The sequence below is a fragment of the Callionymus lyra genome, chromosome 6, assembly GCF_982586985.1.
Source record: "Callionymus lyra chromosome 6, fCalLyr1.hap1.1, whole genome shotgun sequence".
Lineage (NCBI taxonomy): Eukaryota > Metazoa > Chordata > Actinopteri > Syngnathiformes > Callionymidae > Callionymus > Callionymus lyra.
In genome coordinates this window covers 21,940,251-21,965,607 of record NC_141823.1, presented here as the reverse complement: position 1 = coordinate 21,965,607, position 25,357 = coordinate 21,940,251, and the positions used below count along the sequence as shown (strand labels likewise).

The 25,357-nt window shown below is 36.6% G+C and overlaps 1 protein-coding gene across 4 annotated transcripts; it reads right to left on the bottom strand.

Moving 5' to 3' along the window:
* Window positions 1-166: 166 nt before the first annotated feature.
* On the bottom strand, window positions 167-25,219 carry wdr90 (WD repeat domain 90). 4 transcript variants are annotated; one of them, XM_087794243.1, is made up of 43 exons: window positions 25,166-25,219; window positions 25,032-25,083; window positions 24,872-24,963; window positions 24,284-24,460; window positions 23,836-24,196; window positions 23,533-23,659; window positions 22,661-22,728; window positions 22,435-22,541; window positions 21,961-22,158; window positions 20,769-20,828; window positions 20,617-20,685; window positions 20,429-20,539; window positions 19,633-19,778; window positions 18,793-18,850; window positions 18,575-18,690; window positions 15,784-15,945; window positions 15,577-15,707; window positions 15,370-15,486; window positions 14,350-14,585; window positions 13,946-14,082; window positions 13,742-13,872; window positions 12,614-12,744; window positions 12,275-12,436; window positions 11,380-11,505; window positions 10,605-10,738; window positions 10,471-10,508; window positions 10,285-10,389; window positions 9,787-9,921; window positions 9,636-9,712; window positions 9,460-9,562; window positions 8,880-9,001; window positions 8,504-8,660; window positions 7,938-8,128; window positions 5,448-5,616; window positions 5,009-5,132; window positions 4,714-4,882; window positions 3,707-3,829; window positions 3,423-3,588; window positions 2,603-2,733; window positions 1,932-2,075; window positions 1,301-1,417; window positions 885-969; window positions 167-777 (listed from the first exon to the last, which is right to left on the bottom strand). In XM_087794243.1, the coding sequence occupies exons 2-43, from the start codon at window positions 25,045-25,047 to the stop codon at window positions 620-622; spliced, it is 5,487 nt and encodes a 1,828-aa protein (XP_087650369.1). In that variant the 5' UTR covers window positions 25,048-25,083; window positions 25,166-25,219; the 3' UTR covers window positions 167-619. The 4 variants fall into 4 exon arrangements, with proteins under 4 accessions (XP_087650369.1, XP_087650370.1, XP_087650371.1 ...); XM_087794244.1 differs by having other exon boundaries at window positions 23,836-24,000; window positions 24,082-24,196; window positions 25,032-25,206; XM_087794245.1 differs by lacking the exons at window positions 25,032-25,083; window positions 25,166-25,219 and having other exon boundaries at window positions 23,836-24,000; window positions 24,082-24,196; window positions 24,284-24,422; window positions 24,872-24,920.
* Between the last annotated feature and the right edge of the window lie 138 nt (window positions 25,220-25,357).

The window sequence follows — 25,357 nt, the reverse complement described above, 5'->3', positions numbered from 1 at the left end:
CGTGTCTGAAGGATGAATAACATATTATTTAATATGTGCAAATCATAATTACTTGCCTCATTAAAAGGTGACAAACCAGTTTTGACTTGAAGTACATGCATATACTGTACAAAAACATGTGAAAATACAGACAGATGAAAATGTCATTTATTCTTTAATTGCCACACTTCCAGACAACAACCAATCATCATTATAATAAATATAGCACATGGTTTATTGATGTGGTCATGGTCACAGTGCACACAATTTTACACAATGATTAACATAAAGTATCAATAAATAGAACTTGAGAACAAAACTAATTGGAAAAGAGAAGAAATGACCATAAAAACAAACTATGAACGTAAATATAGAAATGTTGACGCACTAAAGCAAGGATAAACAGATTATTAAAAACAAAAGTAATGAAGAACAAAAAAAAACATTTAAATACACCTAAAAAGTTTTACGGTAATGAGAATCTAATAAGGGCTGAATATGAAGGGTCATGATTTAATCAGCTTGCACAGTGAATTTCACTTTTCCCAATACATTTGTGTTCAATTTCCTAGACATTTACAAATAAATATAGAAAATCATTTACAAATAAACAATTTAAAATGACACCAGATCGTCGCAGTCAGAGACCCAAGACCTCCCACAGCATGATCTCATTGTGAGCCACGGAGATAAGAAGCTTCCCTGAAGGAGAGAAGTGACACGATTGAAGAGAGTCACTGTGCTCTACAAAGTCCTGGAACCTTCCACTGCTGGACTTGATTAACTTCAGAACCCGTTCTGATGAGAGATGATACACATATTAAAACCGCTCGTGATCTAGGAGCAGCCTTGGTGCTGACAAGCAAAAAATTGAGGTTGCGTTTTATGGATGACTCGAGTTTTACCTTTTGTTCCGACAGCCATGAGCGGACTCTGAGGACAGAGGCTGAGACACGTGGCCCAGTGAGGAAGAGCAATCTTTTTTATAATCTGGAGGAAAACAAACAAAAACAACACGAGCAGGTATTATTTACGTCAGAAGAGAGGTTATGCCTTTTTTTTTTATTACATGGACTTGGTACTCATCGTATTATTCTCCATGGAAATATTAAATTTTTTTACTTCAGCATGTCTGCGTTCTTCATTGTCATGATCAATGGTGATTAATAAAGTTGTTTCTACGTTTGTAATATAAACTACATTGAATTAAGGGAAACAATTTGATGGTTGTCAAAAAAAAAAAAGACAGAAAAATATTGATCAGTTCTGTCTTTGATCATGCCGGGCCTGAGCATTAATCCTGCATCACACCTGTTCTTACCCGTTTCTTCACTAGACTGTAAAAACACACTTCTTTCTCGACTCCATAGCCGGTGTAGACCACCAGCCTCGGGTCTGTTGGGCAGAAGGCAGCCAGGCTGGGTGGTGGGTTGTCATCCTGCGAAGGAAGAACAGTTATGAAAGTTTAGTTCAGGGATGAGCAATTGAATTTGGGCCACATTGTAAACAGGGATATAAAGTGTACAAACACAACCCGACAAAAGAAGGCTTGCAGTGACATATTCAGTATTAAATCTTACTATAAGACAATAAATATGTAGCTTTATTAAATTAAAAAATATATATACAGTATATATTTAATTCAGTTTATATAAGAATTTGATTTAATTGTTACAGACAATATAATAGACCATGTTTACAAATGCTGAGATGAGACACAATTTATCCATGAACTTAACCTCAACACAAAGTAACATGTATGAGAAACATTCCAGGTGAGAAGCTCTGAAAACTGTGACTGCAGTTGCGCTCTGTAGCCACTAGAAGGCAGAAGCGTTTCAGATTTTTTTCAGGGGTTTACTGAGGATTCTCAGGAAACGGAGCCGCCAGTAAAAATAAACAAAAACAGAGGTTTTAAAAGTAGGATTTCAAGGATATTAAAGCAGACTCGCCTCTGAATAGGTCGGTGCAGGAAGACTCAGCCAGTCAATCAATTGACACTTGGACGTCAACCAATCAGATGTCCACACACTGACACGTCTGTCTGCGCTGGCTGCCAACCACATTTCGTTCCCTTCAAAGCCAGCAATGTTACACTAAGAAAAAGAATCAGCTTCAGATGATGGGCGGCATTTGAAATACATTAAAAAGAGGAAAAAAGTCAATTTTTGACACTTCAGACAACTTATATTGAGTGTTCAGATGCAGTTTTCATTAATAAATAAACAGAAATGAAGAACGCTTGTAAATCTAAATGTTTAGTGATTCTCTGCACTGTGTAACTTTGTCTGGAGGACACGCCCGGCGAGTCAGTGTAGAATGTACGTGGACAATATACGACATCGAAGTTAAGTTATGCAGACAAGAGAGAGAGTCAGGGGAATGTTAAACAAACACAGATTTGTCATTTACTCTTCATCTGTGCACCTGCTCATTACTTCGACGTTATCTCACTAACCTTCCTTTCATTTTTGTTTGTGGCAGCATTAAGAGTCAGTCCAAGATTAGGAGCCGACATCAACACCTGCTTAGCAGTCAGACTTCTTTGTATATAGTTCTCTTTATATAGAAACCCACTGCTAGCGTTCCTAACTTGGAGATTTAAACGACTGTTTTGACTCACCTGTTCGTTCACACACTGAAGGCTGTTGATGGGAGCTCCTCTGTGGTCCTTAAATACACGGGCGATTCTACCGTTGATAAGTTGATGAACAACAATTACTCCATTTATTCCAGCTGAAAGGATCACGTGACCTAGAGAAAGACTGAAATTATGGCCATTTGAAATAAAACATGACAGGTGACAGACAGCCCTTGGCAAAATGTGTAATGAAATTTGCAGCCAGTGAATAGTTTTTTCTTTTCTCCTAAAGAACATTTTTCTTCAGAACCGCAGGCAGAAAAGGACAGTAACTGACAGAACTGATAAAAACACACAGGAAACAAAGGGGGAAAAGTGAATTGTGAAAAGGGAAAAACATAACCAAATGTATTAAAAAAAAAAAAAAAAAAATGGACAAAGAACAGAGAACCTACATGAAGACAAAGGAGAAAAAAGAAAGAAAGTTTAAGAAAAAAGAAACATGATTGATGAAGCAGGAAAGGTGCTGCTAGAGATTTCAATGAATTGAGGATAAAACTAAAATGTTAAGTGAAGAAGTTTATACAATTACATTCAATCATTCATTTTCTATGCCGCTTAACCCCTTATGGGAGTAGCAGGGGGGATTGGGGCTTAACCCAGTTTCTTCGGGGAGGAGGCAGGGGACACCCTGGACCCTCGTGTTGTCTCAGGATCAAGGTGAACAACCTCGCTGGCTTCCAGAAATGATGGCAGCTAATGATAGATTTAGAATTTGTTTCTGATCTTCTAATTCTGGGTTCTATCTGAACTACATCTTCTACCACTGCAAAGGCAGAAATTATTTTTGGGAGGAACTCACCTTCAGCAGAGAACTGGACAGCAGAAACAGCCACATCATGTGCCTTGAGTTTCCTCTTCATATCTGGAGACAAGAGCTCAAAAAGACGAAGAGATCCATCGCTGTATCCTGCAGCCAAAGAGATGGACTCCATAGACGTCGGACTCCAGCACACGCAGCGGCACGACTGACGCACACAGATGTAGATGGTCACACTATGTTTTAAGTCTTGATACCTCATTTGAAAAATGGACCTTGGATCTAAAAGGAAGCTGAGCAGCTCCAATTATTTCTTGAAAACATACCTGATCAACCACTTGAAATTCCACAGTCATTTCATAGCTACAGGCAGACCAAACCCTCAGATGACCATCCTCTGTGCCTGTGGCAAAATGGCTCTCATCATGGCTGAACACCACTTCATTCACCTGAACGGCAACAAGACAAACTGGGATGAATCCTCTTGTTGACGGAACAATATAATTCTGAAATGGTCAATTAAGTCAATACAAGTGAAATCATTTCATTCTGCACCATGTTGTTTTTGTTTTCTGTGCTTGACCAAAAGGATCTTTACTGTTGTTACTAGTTTCCATGCAGGTCAGGGGTATAAGCATGCGGGGCAGAACAATCCCATATGTTTGCGTGGAAAACCTAAATCCATATCAACACTCATGACACAAACGGATCCATTGTCAAGTTTAAGAAAACATAAAGGTAAGGTAAGGTAAAACTTTATTGTGCAAGGGTTTTAGATAAGAATGTCAACCAGGGTGAGCTTGGAGGAAGACACCAGAGAATGACAAGCCATTGTCTATGTTAATATGAATTGACCAATCAAACAATTTAGCTAGCATGCTACTTTCCCCAACAACCCTTTAACTTAAGAATAAATGTACAAAATAAATTAAACACTTTAATGAACAAAATTGAATTTAAACCTTGTGTTATCTCAGGGTCAAGTTGACCAGAGGGCCCGAAAAAAAACATGTTCGAGGTATCCCTTGTGTCGTCTCTGGGTCAATGTGAACAACCTACATCACTGCATATGCATGTATGGAAGCCAGAGAGGTTGTTTCATCCACAAGGGATACCACAAACACATTTGTTTTCAGGCCTTCGGGTCACATTGACCCTGAGATAACATAAAGGTTAACTCAACCCATAGCATCTTAAGCAAACTGCATTTTATCCAGGTACATTTATTTATAACCATGTCTCTGAAAACCTTATTTAAAATAGAGCTCCTGGAAATGATGCCTTTGTTTCCCTCATTTCTCAAATGATACATGTTTAGAATGAAGGTGGTTACCTTTGAATTATGACCACCGACCAGCCTGAAGACACTACTCTGTGACCAGTGGATGTTCCACAAGGTTCCAGCAGTGGTGCCTGCAATGCCCATGTCCAAGGTGTGATCGAAAGCAACACTGACTATAGCTCCATCCAGGTACTCTTGCTTCAGAGCCACAGGAGTGCCACTGTTGAGAAAGAAAGGCAAACATGACAGCCTGGAAACAACAACTTGCTGTTGCCGATCATAAACTACAAAAGGACGACATATCAATGGTTTCTATTGCAGTGGTAAGAGGAGGTAATAGACATACCGGTCTGATATATAGGAGACCTTTTCCCGAGGCTCCATACGCTGAACACTTGAGACCTCCCACAGCTTTAACCAGTGGGTGAGGCTGCCTGTCAAGAGACGGTCTCCTTTGTACAGGAGCATCCCTTCAAGGAAAAACATTAAGAACGTTTCACATCTTGATTGTTGGAACTGATGAAGAACCTGAGTATAGTATGGAAGAAAGGATTTCTGACAATTAAGAAACTATATAAGCAGCTCAGGTTATTATTATTATTTTCTTATTTCTTCCTAGTTAACTAATGCATCACCATTAAAGTGGATTTTTTGATCTCTTGTTTTAATATAGGCATGGATAAAAAAAAAAGAATAATTTCATTTAAGAATAAGTCTTAAAATACAACAAATACAAATAAATACATTTAAATGTTGACATTTAAAAAAGAAAAGTGATTTTGTACCAATCTCTCCTTTATCAGCTGCCCAGGTCTTGAAGCAGATCCGAGTCTTGATGTCCCACACACAGACGTGTCCTCTGCTGGTGGCTGTGAATAGAAGCGAGTCTTCATGGTAGCACAGGGCTGTCATCTCCACGTCACCCAAGGCTGCTGGTGTCCTCACACCCTGGAGCTGAAAACCAGGTATAATAACCACAAGCTTCAGTCATTTGAGCTTCATCTGAAAAATGTATCCAACTTTAATTAAAATTTATTGTGGCCCCAAGACAAGATTTAACAAGGTACACGTGCAATATTTCACTTGTTTTAATAGGAAATGTTTCGTGCAGCGTTTTGTGAAAAGTCAACAAGACGAGAAAAATAATAACTGCTTAATGACTTGTTTTATTATTAAATTGATGTCAGTTCCAATAAACCAAGGCTTTCTTTTATTTGGCACTTTTTCTCGAGAGAATAAGAAGTGTACAATCTCATGTTGGTTAATTATCAACAATATTATCACGTAACAAAGAAATATTTTTATTTAATTGGTGCTTAAAATAAATGGTTCAAAGAACCGTGAAAATACTTATTTTATAACTGAGGACTAAAAGTATAAATTCAGCTATAACTGGGGTTTTATATAGGGGCAAATCTACAGTATAAGGAAGAATTATCATGTTATACAATATAATTATCCATATTTTGGCAGAGCCAAAAAGAAGTGAAACTGATATCAGCAATTCATTATTGAGGTTGTGTTTGCGGCTGCTCCTGCTGCTGCTAAACTTTTGACTTTTCCACGTCAGGAGTGAGGAAGATAGTGCAGACCTTATTATAAATCAACAAGTGAAACAGACCCCATCTGAACGGAACGAAAGAACTGATCCGGATATTCATTTCTACAACAAAAAAGCCTGAGAGATGCAAATACCACACTGATGAATAATTAAACGACAACTTTGACATGGATAGAAAACTATGACAAGGTTTACTTGACCTAAACCACTTCAAAAGACCCTTCAGTATTGTTGCGGTGTCGGAAACATGGATTAAAGAAGATAAAGGCACATATTTTTCCCTAGAGGGACATACTCTTGTATGTAGTAACAGAAGAGAAAAAGCGGGAGGCTGAGTGGCCCTCTTCATCTACAATACCATCAAGTATGAGTCCTCACAAAGTATGTAAAAAAAAAATGTTGAGAACCTATTAGAACGTGTAACAAAAGGTAATAGGTAAGGAAAAGATATTGTTGTAAGCTGTGTTTACAAGAGGTCTCCTTTTAAATGATATAAGTATCTAATCTATGACTGGAAATGCACAATGAGACAGACTCAGAATAAAAACAAATAGGTTATAGAGTCAGGACAGAAGATGGATTGAATTCACTGAATAATGAACTACTGAGGTATAACTGAAATAATGTTTACAATAAAAAGGATGTGAATGATGTTTATGATTCTTTTCTGCAAACTTTGACGACACTGTATGACAAACACTGTCCTGTGAAAACAAGAACAAATCAGAAATAGGAACTGAAACCATGGCTTACAAAAACATTGATTAATGCCTGTAGAAAAGAAAAAACACTCTGTAAAGACAGTTTAAAAAACAAGGACAGGCCAGCCGGAGACTAGACACAAAAGGTACAAAATCAAACTGAAAAGTGTTCAGAGTGAACGCAAGGAATAATACTACAGAAAATTATTGGAAGAAAACATGAATCATTCAAATAGAAAACTATGGGAAATTTTGAATGATATTACTAACAATAAACGCACAAAACCCAATTACCCTACATACTTTAGACACAATACTATACAGGAATGGAACCCATTAATCATAACAAACAGATTCAATGAATTCTTTGCGCCCGGAGCTAGCCAAGGACATTCCGTTCTCACACTTGCGATGGGACCACTTTCATAAGAGCGCAGACACAAACAAAATTAAAGCTCAATGTTTCTCACTCCGGTGAGGGACATGGAGATTAGACACGTGGTCAATAAATGTGTAGAATAACATCCACTGATGTAAATGACATGGATATGAAATTGATTAAATATTTGTGATCTACTGTTGTAACATTTTCTTCTCCCGCTTTCCCTTTCGTGACATGCATGTAATATTTTGAACTATGTTGAAATGTTATGATTTAAACGGTCATGCCCGAAATAAACAATATTAATTCAGAACTTAATTTATAATACAGATATGTCAAGCCAGTCCATTTTACTTATACAGAAAAATCTGAACCCTTGAAAAATATATAAACAAACATTGACTCATCTAATCATATAACCTCACGTATTCTGTCCCTTTACACAAAATGTAACAAGGTAACAAGATGATGTAGAGACAGGTTATATTACATGTAATTAGCTTGCAATTATGTTTTAATTTGAATATTCAATTGAAGTCAATAAAAGATGTGCCAACTACTGGTGACATCTCAAAAAATAAGTAATTTCAGACAAAACCACCCCCTAATCCACCAGCTAATATGGATTTACCTTAATTTTCGCATCAAGGCCTCGACTGTGGAGAAGGCCAAAGGAAAGTCCTCTGCTGCCCACACACGCCAGTTGGGAGGCTGCTGTGGGGCTAAAGGCTCCGGCATGAACCGACCCTGACACACTCACACTGCACAACATCTGGTGGGTGCAGCAACTCCACAGTGCAAGCTCAGGATTAGAAAAGTCTCCTGCAGACAGAAAAGAACTGAAAGGCAGCATGTTGAGGATTTAAGTAGAACATTTGAGTCTGCATAGTTATAAAAAGCGTTTCAAAGACCTTCTAGCCATATTAAACTGGTACATGACCACAGAGAATTTGCAAAAACAGATGCAGGAAAAGGACAAAAGTCAATTCTTTAACGAGCTTTCTAAATGTTGGACTCAACATATGAACATCAAGGTTAAAGCATTAAGAGATTAATTGACAAACATAGTGTTGTATTCTTTTAGATTTGTTTATTATAATATGTACAATCAATGTGTAATCAAGACCACTAATATCGTGCAGTGTACAATTATTTTAAACTATGAAAAAAGGTCCAGATGCAAGTAATTTGACTCACCAATAGAAAGAAGGTATCGATCGTCTCTGGAAAAGGTCAAAGCCTGCACAGCTCCTGTATGATGGGAGATGGACTTGGAGCAAGTTCCACTCGGGACGTCCCAAATGCAAATGATGCTCAAGTGGTTGTGACCCCCACATGCTGCTGATGCCAATGTCTGAAAGTTGGAATGAAATTTAAATATATTATATTTTAATATGCATCCATTTTAGGATCCCAAATGTAGGTTTGGTATTTGGAAAAAAAAACTCAAGTATTAGTCATTTAATTATTTTCTAAAAGTACAATACAAGATCAAGGTCCAAAACTCCATAAAGTATAATAAAATCAGGAAACATTCAAAGACGGAAAACAACAACGGGTAAAACCTACACACCTTTGCGTCGTGTGTCACAGCGAGACAGGAGATCTCCTCCCTGTGACCGTGCAAGTGTCTCTGACAGCCAGTGTTAAGGTCCTCGATCACTACTATACTCCCACATGAGTAGGCAAATAAACCTGAAATACAAATATTTATGCTCAAAATTGCTTGCAGGTTAAAAAAACCCAACATTCATTAAATTGCGTTTTTTCATTTGAATTGACATTTAAATGAAAGGCTAAGGAGGTTATTGTTCCTTTTTCATAATAAACATAACTATCAGTAATTTTCATGAAGATAGAATTTATTATTATTATTTATGTTCTCATAGTTATGAGCATACTGTGATGAATCTAGTCTTTACGCAGTCCAGAGGACATTTTTTAATATTTTAATATAATATATATATATATATAATAGCTGATTTAGTGAAGCATAGCCAAACTGAGGCTATTACATGCACCTGCTGGCAGATAAGAGAGGTAATTATATAGCAATTATACGTTTCAATTGCTTCTTATTTCTATTAATTTGAATGGAAACAGAAATTTTAAACTCATGTCATGGCAAATTTGCATTCATTAGAAAAGTCAACCTTGCTCTGGACTCCACACCATGTTGCCACGCCCGTTGTTGTTGTACCCAATCACTGTGTGGAGCTTTAAACCTGGCTCCCCTGGTTCAGGATCAATTGCAGCCTAAATTCGATAGACGCATTATAGATTAAAAAATAAAATTGTAATGTGCATTCATAGTTTACTTTTTTTTTACCTGATCAGATTCAGATGATTTTGAACGTGGTATAAAATGTATGTAGCAATCTGGGTGGTTTGGTTTCCTTTTATGATCTGAAAAAAAAGAACTAGCAAACTTTATATCAAAGTTTTCTTTTTTCATCTTGAACCATGGATTAGGAACTTGCCGTTGATGCTAGTGGTGTCCTGGGATTGGGAGTCATTGATCTCTGTCACTGGAAGGAAGGATTGAGGGTTAAGAGATGAACCAGGAACAGGAGTGGTGACTGGAACGACGGAACCTTGCTCAGGTCCAATGGAACCTTTGGGAAGTGGTGGGAGAGGAGACTAACATCATGAGTACATAGAGAGAGCCTGAGGGCAGTTAAGAGCCTCTCTTCCAAAGATCATTACACAAGCTTTGAATTTGTGATATAATATATAATATGAAAAGGAGTGCTTCAACCGAGGCACTGAATAAAGAACAGGTGATCAAAACACTTAAGTACCCTTTAGAAGAAAAGCACTTAAGATGATTTATAAAGTCAAAACAACATTTGAAAGCATGACCAGAACAGAGAGGGCCGTAGCTTCGAGGAATAGAGACATCTTTAGGATTACAGGGTTATAACAAATTGTCCTCGTTATTGCTGTTGTTGTGAGGACTATTATCTCAGCGCTCTCACCACAGTGATCGACTGGGTCAACAACCCGCTGTGGTGCGAATGGAGAGGGGAGCGGAGATGTCTTTCGAGGAACTGCATTCGAAAGCTGATGATCTTTGACAGCCTCTGGAATGATTATCCATTTTTTTGGTCAAGATAATCATGAAAACAATAATAATAATATAATATAAATAATGTTGATATTACCAATTTTGGTGGCAGAGTTTGAGTCCAATGTTAGAGAACTGTAAACAAAAAAAAAAAAGCCAAAAAGGACTGAACTTTTAGAATTTTAAACAATAAATCAATATTAACAAGAAAGATATTATTAAATGCTTTACCGTTTGGTGGTTGTTTGCGAAGGAGGGGCCGCCAGAAAATCCCAAAGAAAAATAGCATCACCGACTGAGATGACCCCCAGTTGGTCAGGGGTGAAGCTCACCTGGTTGATGGGCTGACTGGGACCGATAAAGGTCTGACACATAAAACAAAACTTATTCAAAACAATGAAAACTCTTCATCCGAATGTCAAAATATTCAAGAAGAATTTTGCTCTGATTAGAAGAAAACTCAATGTAAACATTATCAGCACTAAAACCCAAATGTTTAACTGGTTCAGTGTGCAGGTATACATTATTTTCTTTTAGAATAAATAACCACAATGAGGTTTCTTGTACTTTAATGCGCATTTTGGATATGTCGGATAAAAAGCATGTTTCTGACGTTATATGTAATGTGGCCTTTCATTTGTTATAAAGTTAATATTTTAAGACAGTATCATATTTCTTCTCCAAAGTTTGAGTGCAAGAACAGTTTGATCTTGGCAGCAAGAAAGAACTTGGTGCCCCCCAACAGCTGAAGCTCAGGAGAAGATTTAATTGAGACGTTGCTCTGGTCGTTCACTAACACGCCCTAATCCCAGATAAATTGAAAAACAAGATGAATGCAGCTAAAACAGCTTTAGATGATCGTCCTTGACTCTTTAATAAATGTGGCTGCTGACGTACGTGGAGCGTGAGCCGATATAATAATTATGGGCTTCCAAGTGGAATCAATACCTTTTCTTCTCAGCATAGAACACAGCAGAGAAACGCCACAGAGAAAAATAAAAATCACCTGAGGGCTTAAATGGCTCCTGTGGTAGTGCCATACTTTGAGAGTGTTGTGTCCTGCTGTTAGCAAGAACTGACCAGCCTTGCTCACAGCCAGAGAGGAACACTGGCGTCTGTGCACAGTCGAAATCTGTGAGGACCAAAGACATGCAGACAAGTCAAAACAACATTTATGGCAGCCCACTTCATAAAGAGCCACAAAAAAAATCATCTTTAGTGGGTGACAGTAAGAAGCTCAGATGGTCATTCAAGCTCAGACATTCGAACATTAATTCAAGATGTTTGTTAAAAATGACGGCTATGCCAATTTATTTGCATCTTTTAGTATTTGCTTTTAAAAGCAATGTCAATGCAACTGTCTAATGGATTCGTTGGACAGAATTTGCCTGCAAATTCTAGAAGCTGATCATAACAATTATTTTATAATGGACTCCACACCAACAAGCCAAGAAGCATTTGGAAGTGGCTGGAGAGTGACCAGCAATATTCATGGGAATTCAAGAAAGCAACAATTGAACTGATGTTGTATAAAATGGCGGTAATTCTTATTTGATGTGGTAACACCACCCAGCACTATTGGCATAGACATCGCAGGTTCTTTATTGGCCGTAGATTGTCCTTAAAGAATGGTAAAGATGACTTGGACCGACTTTGTTTATTTCGGGGCTTAATTGTGTTTTTAATCAGGCAAAATGAAACAGAAATATAAATGAAGCACTGAAATTCTTGTTGCTTTTTGTCTAGTTACCACAGTTTATGTCATAAACAATGCCATCATAGCATAGAGAACCGGTATCTAGCTCTAATACAGACCAATAAAAATGGTATTTAACCATATATGTGAATCGTTTATGAATAATGTTTAATACAAAAAAAATACATCATTTCAATTATATTACCTTGCGAAGCAGTTGTGCCGTCTTTGTGCTCACCCAAAGGATTGTGTTTGCTGAGGTGGCTATCAACAGATGCTCTGTCGAGGCGGGAGAGAAGCAGAGCTTATGTGCAGAATCTCTTTCAGAGCTGTGCACGTCCAACTTGCTGACATCTATTTGAAGCACCTGGAAAAAGTGAAAATGTTTCAGCATGAATGGTGAAAGAAGAGCTAATTAGGAACAAGACATGCAGCCAGATCTTGACTGGGCTAAAAAAAACATTACATTACTCATGGATAAGGGTAGCAAATGGACAAAGAAAAAGCTAATGGGTAGGAAGGAATTAGCAGGTGATGTAGGTACCTCATCCAGGGAATGTGCGTCAGTGATGGTGACAAGGTGCTCAGTGGGTCCTACAAATGCCAGACAGCAGCTGTCACTGCTCACTGCGAGAGCTTCTGGAGCACGCCGAGTTCCTGGTGCTACCACATTACCTGAATCATGAAACACAACCAGGAGATTCTTCAGTTCAAAGGAACTGCCTAAGGAGTTCAGAGAGGGAATTGTGGGAAGGTACAGATCTGGCCAAGGTTACAAAATAATTTCTGTAGCACTCAAGACAACAAGAGTTTAATATATAAATATATAAAATTACATTTTAACTACGACATGATGCTTCAGATTCCTGCAATTATGTTTTTTAATATTCCTATGTAGATATAGTGAAAGCTATTTAAATATTGTGTACACGCCAGCACAAGACAAACATATCAATGATGTTAAACATTTGATCTTTGTGTTAGCCAATCATAAATGCACAATCCTCTCAACAGTGGTGTCTGGTGTTTATAACTGGCCAAATATGACACCATTTTTCAAATCCTTTTTTTCCAAATGTATAGATTTGAACAGTTCAAATCATACAAGATTAATTAGATTCCAAATGGTTTTAATTATGCTCTTCGGGCTTCTTTAATTTGTAAATAATTATAACCATTCTTTTACACCTTTGAGAAATCTTTTTAGAATCTAGTAAAATGTCCTAAAATGCATACAACGGATCTATAGAATGTTGTTTTTAGACAGCAGCACACCATTAGAGATAAATGAACATGGTAAAACAGCCATGAAATAGAGAGAATTACATTTGTGTGTGTGTGTACACACAATATAAATCGATCAACAAAAGCTACCAAGAATACCAACCAGTATACTCATATGATTGTGAATTAAAACGGTTTCATAAAAATGTTCAATTAGCTACTTTATTTTTTGAATATACATTGTATTAAAAAAAAAAAGAAGATAAATTGAAGTTTTGAAAAAGTTATGACAAGGGTAACAGGTAAATACAAGTACAAGGGTAAATTGGTAAGAAACTACATGAATAAATTGGTTTGTTTGAATGTCATTTTAAGGCCAAAAATAAACCTGTTAATGTTTTTTTTTTAATATTATTCACTGGCAGTATGAACACGTGGGTATCCTTACACACAACCCTGATCACTCCATGGTCCTTCTCATTAGCATTGTAAAGTGCTAAGGAGCCCCGACTGTCAGCACTGTACATGAAATCTCCGTTCGGAGAAAAAGCGAGACCAACAACCTCCCCACTGTGCTGCCTGAAACATGATAATATTTATATCAGCATACAAACTCAGCATGGTAGAAACTGAAATTTAAGTCCAGACCCACCCGTGTTCTGCCAACAGCATGGCACTGGAAATATCAAAGACTCTAATAACACCGGAGCTGAAGCCGCAGGAGATGACTTGCTCGCAAGGATGGAAGGTCACTGAGCAGGGACGGTCCTCCGAAACAAAATCAAACAACTGACAGGAAACAAATAGTGTTAATTCAACTTTGATTAAAACTGTCAAAACTGCAACTCTGGATGTAGCTTCTAGGTTAATGGTTGATTAAATATGGATTAAAATGAGAATTTTAATTGAAATTCTTTAACACATATCAGACTAAATAAGCAGGAAAGTATTTAATAAATCAATTGACCATAAGAAACAGTCTTATTATAAAAACAAACATTGAAAGATTGTCATTTGGGTTCAGTAATTCCTTAAATAAGTATAAATATAACGAACTTGATGCAGAGAATCCATATTCCAAATGCGCACGGTTCCGTCAGAAGAAGCAGTAGTAAGATGTCGGCGAATGCCATCGGCACTGAAACCCAGTACGGTGTCCGTGTGCGACCGCATTAGCGTGCTGTACCCGCGGCTGCTCACGTCTAGGAATCCAAGGCTACCAGTCACTGTGGCTGCCAGGACTTGGAGGCCATTTGACGATATGGACACAAAGCTTACAGGTCCCTCATGTTCTGAAAAAAACCCCCAGCCAAGTCATCATTAATCATGTAACATAACATCACACTTTTTTTAGCAGAGAAAAAAAACGTTACATCTTATAAATATCAGCTTACAGGCTAGAGGACACTATAACTGTCCATTGGCATGTTTTGACAGATTACTACTTATTTATTGGTCTCTTTATTACAACATATAATGGTTGATACATAGACGGAGATGGTACTAAAAGAGTGTTGAAACTTTTTAATTGATTTTACTCAAAGAGGGTCACAGAGATCTGCCTTTTAGTACTCTATGTCTATTGATGTCTGTTACAAACGACAAGGACATACAAATGAATGAACAAAAACACTGAGCAGAGAAGCAGATGAAGCACGAATGCTCCTTCCCAGATGCAATACTAATAGACTCAGGGACTCATTCATTCTCCGTGCTATTGGGCCGTTTAATTTTGAGTTTGGGGGCAGGAACGAAGTGAAAATATGATATTCAATGTTAAGCTTTGTATTCTTTTTTCTTTGATCTATGTTCTTTATCTTTATATCTTGCACTTTTTTATTGCACTTTGTTCTTGTTTTATGAATCCATCGTCTGTGTTGCTGTGAATTGGACAAACCATCTATTACTTCCTTCTGTTTTTGAATGTAAAAAATGGTATTTGCTGACAGTCAAAGTGATGCATTAAATGTAAGAGGTTAAACATTCACTTGCTTCATTTTATTTACTGATGAATTCTACAGAATCTCATTACCTGGAGTGTAAAATTTCTGTTTAGTAAATTCTGACCACTTGTACCTGCTTCAAGGATGACGGCAGAAAAAGTGAGCGGCCAGAGCCGCAGGAACCCATCGTCAGAGCCTGTGGCACAGAATGACGAGGACACACTGATGCTATTGATGGCAATGCCTGGACCTGATAAGAAATAAATAGGCAAACAAACAGAACAAAAACCTATATGAATATCTGTGGTGCAACACTGCATTGACGAGATGTACTAGTAACCTGTGTTTAAAGTCAGGTGATTGTCGTTCTTGATGTCCTGCTTTGGTGCCGAGAACAACCTTCTCACATGTTTAACGACGGATCTGTTGTAGTCTATTTCAATAATATGACCACTCCGACTGCTTGCAAATCTGCAGAGAGAAAAAAAAAGGGATCCGTTATACGAGATCTCACTTGTCTGCAGCTAAAGGTTGTAAAGGTTTTTACAGTGTGTTCTCATCCTGATCCTGGAGGGGAATTCTGCCTTCCTCAAATGCCACGTCAGTAATGTCCGACAAACCATGTCCGGAGAGATCAACCGGACGGGAACGGAGTGTCCCGTTTCGAAGTCGCCAGAGACGGATATTGTCGCGACCACATGATACCATTCTGCAAGAAAACAAGCGAGTTCTCCAGTTTGTGTCGTATTTGATGCACTTGGAAAATATAACAAATATTGAATATAATCTTTGTCATCTTTGACCAAATTCGTGGCGACATTTCTGTTGTAAAGCCGCAGGTTCCTCAGAGCTTGGAGCGTCACAATTGCTGGTGAATGTCAGGGATCAACTCAGGAGAACCTTGAGCACCATAGGGGTTCACAGAGGTTTCATGCATGTATCACATTATGCTAATGAGACATTTTGAATTACCCATCTGTGAAAGAAATATCTGATCTTCTCAAAAAGATGAAATAAACTCAACATTTCAGCTAAAATCCATATTAAAATCAGTTCAGAACAGTGAAATCTGAGGAGCATGAGGGAAATGTAAATAGGTATTGTGATGACAAAACATTTCAATCAATAGGCGGATTATTATGCCGGCATTTAGCTGGCATTGATCGGATATATTTTTAGTCAATGGACAGAATAAAATTTGAAAAAGAAATCCACACATTATGCTTGTGGATAAAGTTCCAGCTTTTATCGTTCAATTTTACACCTATTACTCTTTACTTATTTTCTTTTGAATAGAACAAACCTAACATTACACTCTTGTATTAATGGCATCCTGTCTTTCTTTATATGAAAACCACTTCTTCCACTTTTTGTGCATGGTCAGTTCTCAACCCAAGAGAGAAGGTGATTTGTTCCATTACAAAGATACCATTCACAACATAACTCCATTGCTTAATGCTTTGTGGTTCAGTTTCGTACAAGTCTTTTGTAAAATATCTCCAGTTCCTTGAGCTTGTAGGTGTATGTTGTGTTTTCTACATTGATTGCCATTATGCCTGTGTAATAATAATGCCTAATTGTTTTTTCCCATTTCTTTATAATGTATTGTTGTTTCCAAGATGCTGAAGGGCACGATTAAGTTTAGAAATTATTTTATTGACATTTTGTTTGTATGATTTGGAGAATATTTCAATAATTGTGTTTCAAACAAATATGGTTTTATTCTCTTGTCGTGGTGATCTTTAATTTGCTGTGATCCCTTTAGCACACCATTGTTTAAATTTGAAATCAGATGCTCCAGGTTTGAATTTAATGCCAGCCAGGCTAACACTCTCACTTCCCCTTCCAATTTGTAGTGCTTACCACTTCTCCTCCACAGTTCATAGTTTGTTTAACAACTTCTTTTTAATACGATTGTTTTGTTTTCACAATCACCCAGTGCAGATTGAATTAATCATTTTTATTTCTATGTCCTTCCATCTGGATCGGTATTTAGGACAACAGAGACACACAAGATATCTTAACTGGGCTGCTTGAAAATAGTATCTCAAATTGGGTATTGACATTCCTCCATCTTCTTTATTTAATTGGAATGTTTTGTATGAAACCTCAAGGTTTTCTCCCATTCCAAATGAATCTTGAATGTAGAAAATTCTTCTTCCAAAGTCTATATTAAAGACAGACCAGCGGTTGAAGTCTTTCTGAATATCTTTATTGATTTTTTTTTTATCATTTATGTCAGCTACCTCTTGTACGTGATGCAAGTTGTAGTCCAAGATATTTTATTTTTGGAGATTTCCAGTTCATTTGATAATTTCATTGGCTTTCTGAATTTAATGTCAAAATTCAAAGATTCTTATTCACATTCAATTTATAGCCTGAGTATTTTCAGTGTTCCGTATTCAAGTTTTCATTACGCGGGGAAATGTTCTATTGGGGTGGTTTAAATATACCATAATGTCATCTGCAAAGCGTCCTACAGTGTGTTTTTGTTTTCCAATTTCAATACCTTTGATATCTTGACATGTAGTTTTTAAATGGCCATCTAATCCATAATTTTAACTACAAGAGCAAGATAGCAAACACAACATCGAATTATTTTATAATAAGACATTTTTTTATAAATAAAAAAAAAGAAAAATGGTTTTGAAACAAATATTTACAAATAATAACGGTTAATAATAATGGTTACTTTGCCCCTGATCAACCATAATATCACACCTTATAATTCTGACACCTAAACTGACTTAAATAAGACCAGCTTGAGATAGTAAAGCCAAGATCCCAAGAAATGTATGTTGAGCACCTCTGGTCTAAAAATAGTTTGAATTTCTCAGTCATTATTAACAAAACATTTTAATGTTTTGATAGAAAACATCTTAACATCTTAGAACTGATCCTCCTCCACATTGAAAGGAGTCAGTAGAGGTGACTTGGGAATGTGATTAGAATGTCTCTGTCTGGGGAGAGGATAGTCTGAGTCTTGCTGCCCCCACAACCCAACCCCAAGTGACAAAAGAGGAGATATGTTCAAAAAGACAATAAATCAGAAACACGCCTTCACACCACTGAATAGAGACTGCTTGAGTGTCTAAGTGACCTCGACAGTTTTTTATATAAAAATGAAATTTGCATTTATACAAGCTGATATTTAAATTCCAAACACACTCAGAACATGTATTCAGAGTAACACGTTATTCATGGTTTTGTATACGAATGACTGCTTTTCTGCCGTTTGTGTTTAAAATTGTGAATTTACATATCCGATTGTTTATCTGGCACAGCCTGCAGAGAATGTTTTTCACGATTCCTCAAGTGCACATTGAAATAACAAATACCTTTTCTCATCAAACGGGTCAACCTTCATGGTGTGGACGTCCAGATCTATATGCGATTTGGCAAGGATGTTCATCTGTCCACCCTTTACATGGAGTGTGTTCCACACCACCACCAGCTGCAGATGATCAAAATAAAAGGGAACATAACACCAAAAACTACAATGACAAGTTTTAAATATGGACAGAGTAGTCATTGTGAGGAAACGTATGGAACTCACCGTTTTCTGCTGTTTATCCTTGCCAACCCCACAGAGAATGCTGGCACTGACAGAGAAGCTGTAAAAATATAAAACTAAACTTAATGTTAAGACGTCAATCAAATGGTTCCATAAGCTGGCAATTGTCGCTAAATCATGTTTTCTTGGATTTTTCTTAATATACTAAATAATAGTTTAATTATTTAAAAATTAAAACTTAACACTTAATATTAGACACAATAACCAAAAGAGGATCATTGCTGTGAGAAATATATTGTTAGAAGCTTAAATGTCTTATAGATCCAAGTAAGTAAGAACCGGTAATTAGTATTTATAGCACGCTTTTCTAGACCAGGGTCACAAAATACCCAATAAAATAAATACTGTACTTAAAAGGTCAAGACAACACCGAGACGAACACAAGAGTCTCAGAAAATCAAGGAAAAGCCTGCACAAGTAAAAATGTTTAACAGACTTGCGTGCAGAGTTTTTAAGCTGCCATGTTATTTATAAAAGTTAAATCAACTTGTTTCAAGTAGAATTAACATCATCATCATCACTTGTGTGTCACTGTTGGTGTGTGTTAACTCCAAAGAGTAAGGACAGATTTCTTAATTTTCAGGAAATGTTGATAACAGAATACACATTTTAAAATGTCATGATTTCCTTGAATTTCGCTGGGATGTAAAGTAGCATCTGTTTAAACACAACTTTTGTGTTGTATAACCCAAGCTTGACTGTGAATTAAAAAACATTGAGCTCGCTCATTACACTCGACATCCCTGGATCAAAATGATATCTCAAAAAAGGGCTGAGAAAAGACAGTATTCTTGTCCATAAAGTGTTGCTCAGGATACTTACCAGAGTGAGGTTAACACATGAGCCTCAACCCTTACAATGCTCAGACAGTCTCCCTTTTTGAAGTTCCACAAGCGAATAACACAGTGGGTGCCAGTTTGAGCAGAAGCCAGTAGGGTTGTGTCACAATTTAAGGCCATTGTGTTAACCTGAAAAAATAAAAACGACTGCCGTGAGGTGACTCATCATCTTTAATCATAGATCAACAAGGTTACAATGTACAACAGCTCAGTTCAGTTTATATAAAAGGAGAATGTGCAGTTACATTAAAAAGATGGCTGCACCAGATTTAGCACAATGCTACTTTCCATCTGTAGTCCTCAAAGGTAACACAAAGGTTAGAGAGGTCAAACCCTTTATCCTGGTTCAACTAAACTCAAACAATGACCTCAAAATTGTTTCCCTGCACATTAGTAAATTAACAACATACATTTTGGATTTATATATATATATATATATTTTTTAACTTTATACTATGACATTATGGTTATTTAAATCAAATGATTTATTAGAAATAACGATTCACCTAAAAGTAACAGTGTTAACTGTAGGTTTAATGATTAATAAAAAAGAAAAAATGGACAGAAAACTTAATGTTCTACAAAATGTGAGCTATGACAAGACTGAGAGAATTAATTAACACTTGACATGAAGTTCTCCATGAGTGTAGACCACCATAGATATAGACGCTAGCAGAAAGAATATTCTGGGAAAACTAAAAATTTGAAACATACATGCTCATATTGTTTTAATCAGATAAACATGCTTCTCCACTTTAATGATTTCTTAAAAGATGTACCTTGTCGGTGTGACCTATGAAAAACCGCTGCGCTTTTGTGGAAATCTGCATGCAGACAATGATTGCATGACATGGGTACACCACGGAATCTCCAGATTTGGTCCACAATGCCTGAAGTGGAAATCATCATTCGTTCAGTTTAGTGCAGGACTTGATTTAATTTTGAATAATTCTCTTGTTACGCTCACAGATTTGGTAGTCGCGCCTCCAAAGCCAATGATTCGACTGAGCCTTAGAATTGGGTCAGGTAGCAACTTCTGCCATGAAGAAAGACAAATAGAAATGTGGGAGATGAAATGAACCAGCCTTTAAAAAATAGTTTCACTATATACAATCTTACTTGTTCTGCAGTGTCGTAAAAAAATGTTTCAGCAGGATGTGGGACAGAATAAGCCTGCGCCTGAAACAAGAACATCAAATATGGTACAAATTTAAAAATAAATGATTTCTACACATGAATATAGATCAATACAAGGGTTTAAACTGATTCTTTTGACTAAGGGTCACAATCAATAACATTATAAAAAAAATGCTTTGGCTAGAATCAAGCAAATGGCATCGACCTAAACATGAGAAACCAGCTTCTCAACATATAAAAGTGAGAGTGAAATTGGTAACCAGTTTCTGACACGATAAAAATAGAACCAAGAAACAAAGAAAAGTAACCATGGTAATAACCATAAGTATACATTACATAAAGCACATTTCTAGCACTCTCCAAAAGAGCAGCCAATTACAGTATACATGTAAAGCAAGGTAATAATAAAAACCTAACTAAAAGTATCCATGTTTGTATCCTTTCAGGTCTTTGTGTACTATTACATACATGCCACGCTTAGAGGGCTTCGCATGTACCAATAGAACTGGAGTTCAGTTCAGGTAACTCATTGTTTTTCTCCTTTGACCATTGCACTTCATATTTGCACTTTTTTTTTATCTCCCTGAACTTTGTTCTTTTTATTTGCCCTTTGTTCTTGCTTTTTTGAAACTTCTGTACCTTCAATTGTCTGCTGTTCACTGTAAACCTAATTTCCCGAAGGAGATCTCCAGAGGGATTAATAAAAAAACCGCAAGCAATATGGAGAGTTAAGTAGATGTAAAGTAGATGCACGTGGATACTATAACTACTAACTATTTCCTTTCTTTTTTTAAAACAAACAAACCATAAACTATGGAGCATTTATCAATAATGAACAAAATCGTTGTTTCCTTTAAGTTATCAACCAATACAGCAAACCTATTCTCCTAATGATATTATCAGTATATAAAATTAAACATTTGACACATATTACTCGATTTTAAAGCAAAGGTCAACAGCTGTAAAAAATCCAGGTGTCAAAGGGTTGAAATATATAAAAATTTGATGTAAAAATAAGTTTTAGAAAAGTTACAGAAGCTACTAACAAGAAATAACTTTCTGCTGCTATTCATGAATTTTCAACTTTCAACTTAAATTGCATCATTTTATCCTGATCACAAATGCAATGATAAATGTTTTAAAGTTTAGCACTTGCCAACAACAGAAGCTTTACCTCCTCATCGCTTTCCTCACTGTCGTCAAAGTTTTGTCCATCGGGGTGAACATACACATGAATGCCTTCGCTGTCAGAGTTACATGGAGGTCTCGAGGTTAGTTGGCACAAGTTGGATCTCAAATCCTCGTCGCCATCATCATCATCATCATCATCATCATGATAGAGATTATTTTCTCTCTGACTTGCTCTTGGAGGCTGAAGAGTACATTGAAAATAAATTGAAGACATGTCGTGTATGGAATTTGGAGCAATTTGAGTTTAGATTTAAAATGCGAAATGTGAATCTTGAATAAGTGGTTGCAAAATTAAGAAAAATATATGTAGGTATAGGATTTGAAAGAAAAGACAAAATATTCTTAAAATGTAATACTTGGATTAACCAATAGCTTCAACGTAATAATTTAGAAAATATAAAAAATAAGAAAATGTCTCATATCTGTCAAATATATTGGATAAAACACACTGCCTTACAGATATAGCCGGACTGAGCTGCTTGATGACAGACCCCGAACAATTAACTGGTTTGCCATTTCTAACACAGCAAGGATCCTCATTAACTGACTGAGTTGGAAGCACATCTGAAAAAAGAAATCATGAATGAGTCATGGATAATATCTAAAACAACGTGTAATGAGTAGAGTTGCATTGAATGATATGATTGTGATTGAATAAAAAGAAAAAAAAACAAAAAACTAACCAGTGGGTTGAAAGGATTTTTCTTTCTGAATTAATTTATTTGGCGTTTCTTTTTCCTCCAACGGAAACCTAGTGAAAAGCATCAACATGATTATTTTCTCAGTCAATCAAGGCAAAAGGCAGAACAAAAGGTTTGATGGCGCTTAGGAAGAAAACTGAAAATGTAACTACAGATCATTTAGAGAGATCAATAAAGTGTATCTAATCTAATTTACATGTTAAAGCTCCTAACTTGATCTTTGTTGTACCACTAACTAACAATAAATACATACAACATTTCCTAAATAAATCAAGGAAATAATACAATAATTGATCTCCATTATTATGGATTATTTTCAAACCATGTCCTTTTAAAATAAACTGAACTGAACTGAACTGAACAAAATGGCTTTCATAAACTCTGAGCTACCAGAACCATATAAAAAGAAGACTAATACATTCTAAAGCCATGTTTAGCCAAATGTAATTTAAGGCCTAATAAAAACTATTCATAACCACATGTCCTTCAATGTAGGTTAAATATTGAATCACTAATATTGCATATTTTTTCGTTACCTGCTTCAATGTGGTTTATAAGTATTACAACTTTATCTTCATTGTTTATTATGCCGTTATCAACAGGCTTTAGAAGCATGTTCATCTACCTTAGAGAATTGACAATAAAAATATTGTGACACACATTTAACTTCTGTCATTTTCTTAATTCAGAGAACAATTTACTATTAGCTGCACAAACATAACTTAAAAGTTAAAAAAATATATTGTAAACACCTGTTTATGACCTGCAGGTGTTCACGTTAACATTTTTGATACGACAACAACAACAAAAAAATCTAAATTACGTTAATTATTTTTATTTTGTTTTATGTATACCTGATGTAATCATAGAGCTCGTGCCATAACTTTCCTTTGGGCACAGGGAACACCATATCCCTGGGCATGGGGGCAGTCCCTTGAGGACAGGTCAAACCTAAAGTCTTTGCTTCACTAAAGGAAGGCCCTGTTGAACAAAGTACAAAGGGAACAAGAACTTATCTTATGATGTTCTATAGATGGTCATGTAGTTGAATACTTTACAGTTTCAAAGATCAACCAGCAAGGCAATATCACGTGGAAAATAAATCACAAATTTACCTGAATATTAATGTATGCATGGGAACAAATGTACATGCTCACCAGGATTCAGCAGTAGATGGCTGGTGAACATGTTTTTAACATACATGTTGGAACAAAGTTTGATGGTCTTCAAGTAAATGTAGCAGCAGTCAATGAAGGCAGAGAGTGTGTGCTGCAGATCCAGAGTCAGACACATCCAACGTACTTTTGTGGGAGTTTGCCCAACTACATCAAGAGTGAATATCAGACAGAATCGAAAATCAGACATATATTGAAAAAATACTGAATAAAATGATGCAGACGTACCTTCATTGTTTTGGTCAATTAATTTTGGAAAAACAAAAGGAAGCTGAATGGTCGTCGGTGAGCACTTGAATTCTTTGAACATGTTAGAGAAGGAGATGCGAACAACTTGGCCCTCCTTCCATAGACGACGGGTAAAAAATGTGTTAGGTTTGTGTCTCGGAAAACTCATATTTGATCGAACCACGAATTTAGGAGAACATACCTTTACAGCAACATCCAGGTGGGCCACAAAGAAAGTGCCTTGGATAGGCTTGAAGAGAAGATAAAAGTATCGCCCTGTCAGGCCCAGTGACTGATGATTGTATTTAGGTACCAGGATGTAGCTGCTCGCTGTAAAAGAACTCCGAATACGAAATACAGAACATTTCAAGGTCTTGTCCTGAAATGGTTTTGGAAAGAAAGAGGGAGATGAACATGACATAACAGAGATACCTTTTCCTTGATTTTCTGGAACTCCTGTTGTGTTAACAGTTTTATCTTGACCTTTAAAGTATATACTTTATTGAATATTGTTTTGATTGTTTAAGCGCTTTGTGACCCTGGTCTGGAAAAGCGCTATATAAATAAAAATTACTTACTTACTTACTTACTATACTGGAAACAAGAAACATTTAGCTTTACATTTTTATACACACTTACATTTAAATATAATGTTTGATTTAATGTTAAAATAGAACTCATTTAAAAACCTAAAGCTTCATCATCATTGGCTTCATATTCCAGGTTATGAGGTGGACGTTTCTAGTCCTGTTTTATCACATGTAGCTGGAGATAAACAAACAATAAATACCGTGTAAGTCGAGACATCTCCTTCTTTTGACGACTTTCTCCATTCTTCGACTTTAACGTGTTTAAAAATGTTGACATAAGGATGCTGCCAACCTGAGAAGTCGAACAAGGTGTTGTTAACCACGTCGTTCAAACACACGAACCAATAACATAAGAATTACCTCGCGAGGCCATCATTGCCACTTGTGGATTCAGCGTCACCTAACTTGACAGCTTCCGTAAATTGACAGACATTAAAGCCTTTGTAACTAGTGTCGGTGATCGAAACAGGCCTTATATGTAAGAATAAACAAACCTTTGTGTTTATGTTGAGCTACTGAAGCGCTGTCACTTGGTTTTTCAATTTACCGGGTACCTTCACGCACTTCCCGCTCTAGAAGCCAGTCGTACAAACCGGAAATGCGTCATTTTTTCCTGACAAGCGCACCGCCCGCTGGGTAATGGAGTCATTTAGATTCTGTCATCAAAACGTAAGTAAGTAAGTAAT

What these genes read in the sequence shown, in the direction of transcription:
- wdr90 (XM_087794243.1), bottom strand. An exon ending in TCGGTGGTCATAATTCAAAG is followed by an intron (nt 3,830 to 4,713) that starts GTAACCACCTTC and finishes GTTGCCGTTCAG; the next exon opens with GTGAATGAAGTGGTGTTCAG. An exon ending in CATGGCTGTCGGAACAAAAG is followed by an intron (nt 778 to 884) that starts GTAAAACTCGAG and finishes ATCTCTCATCAG; the next exon opens with AACGGGTTCTGAAGTTAATC.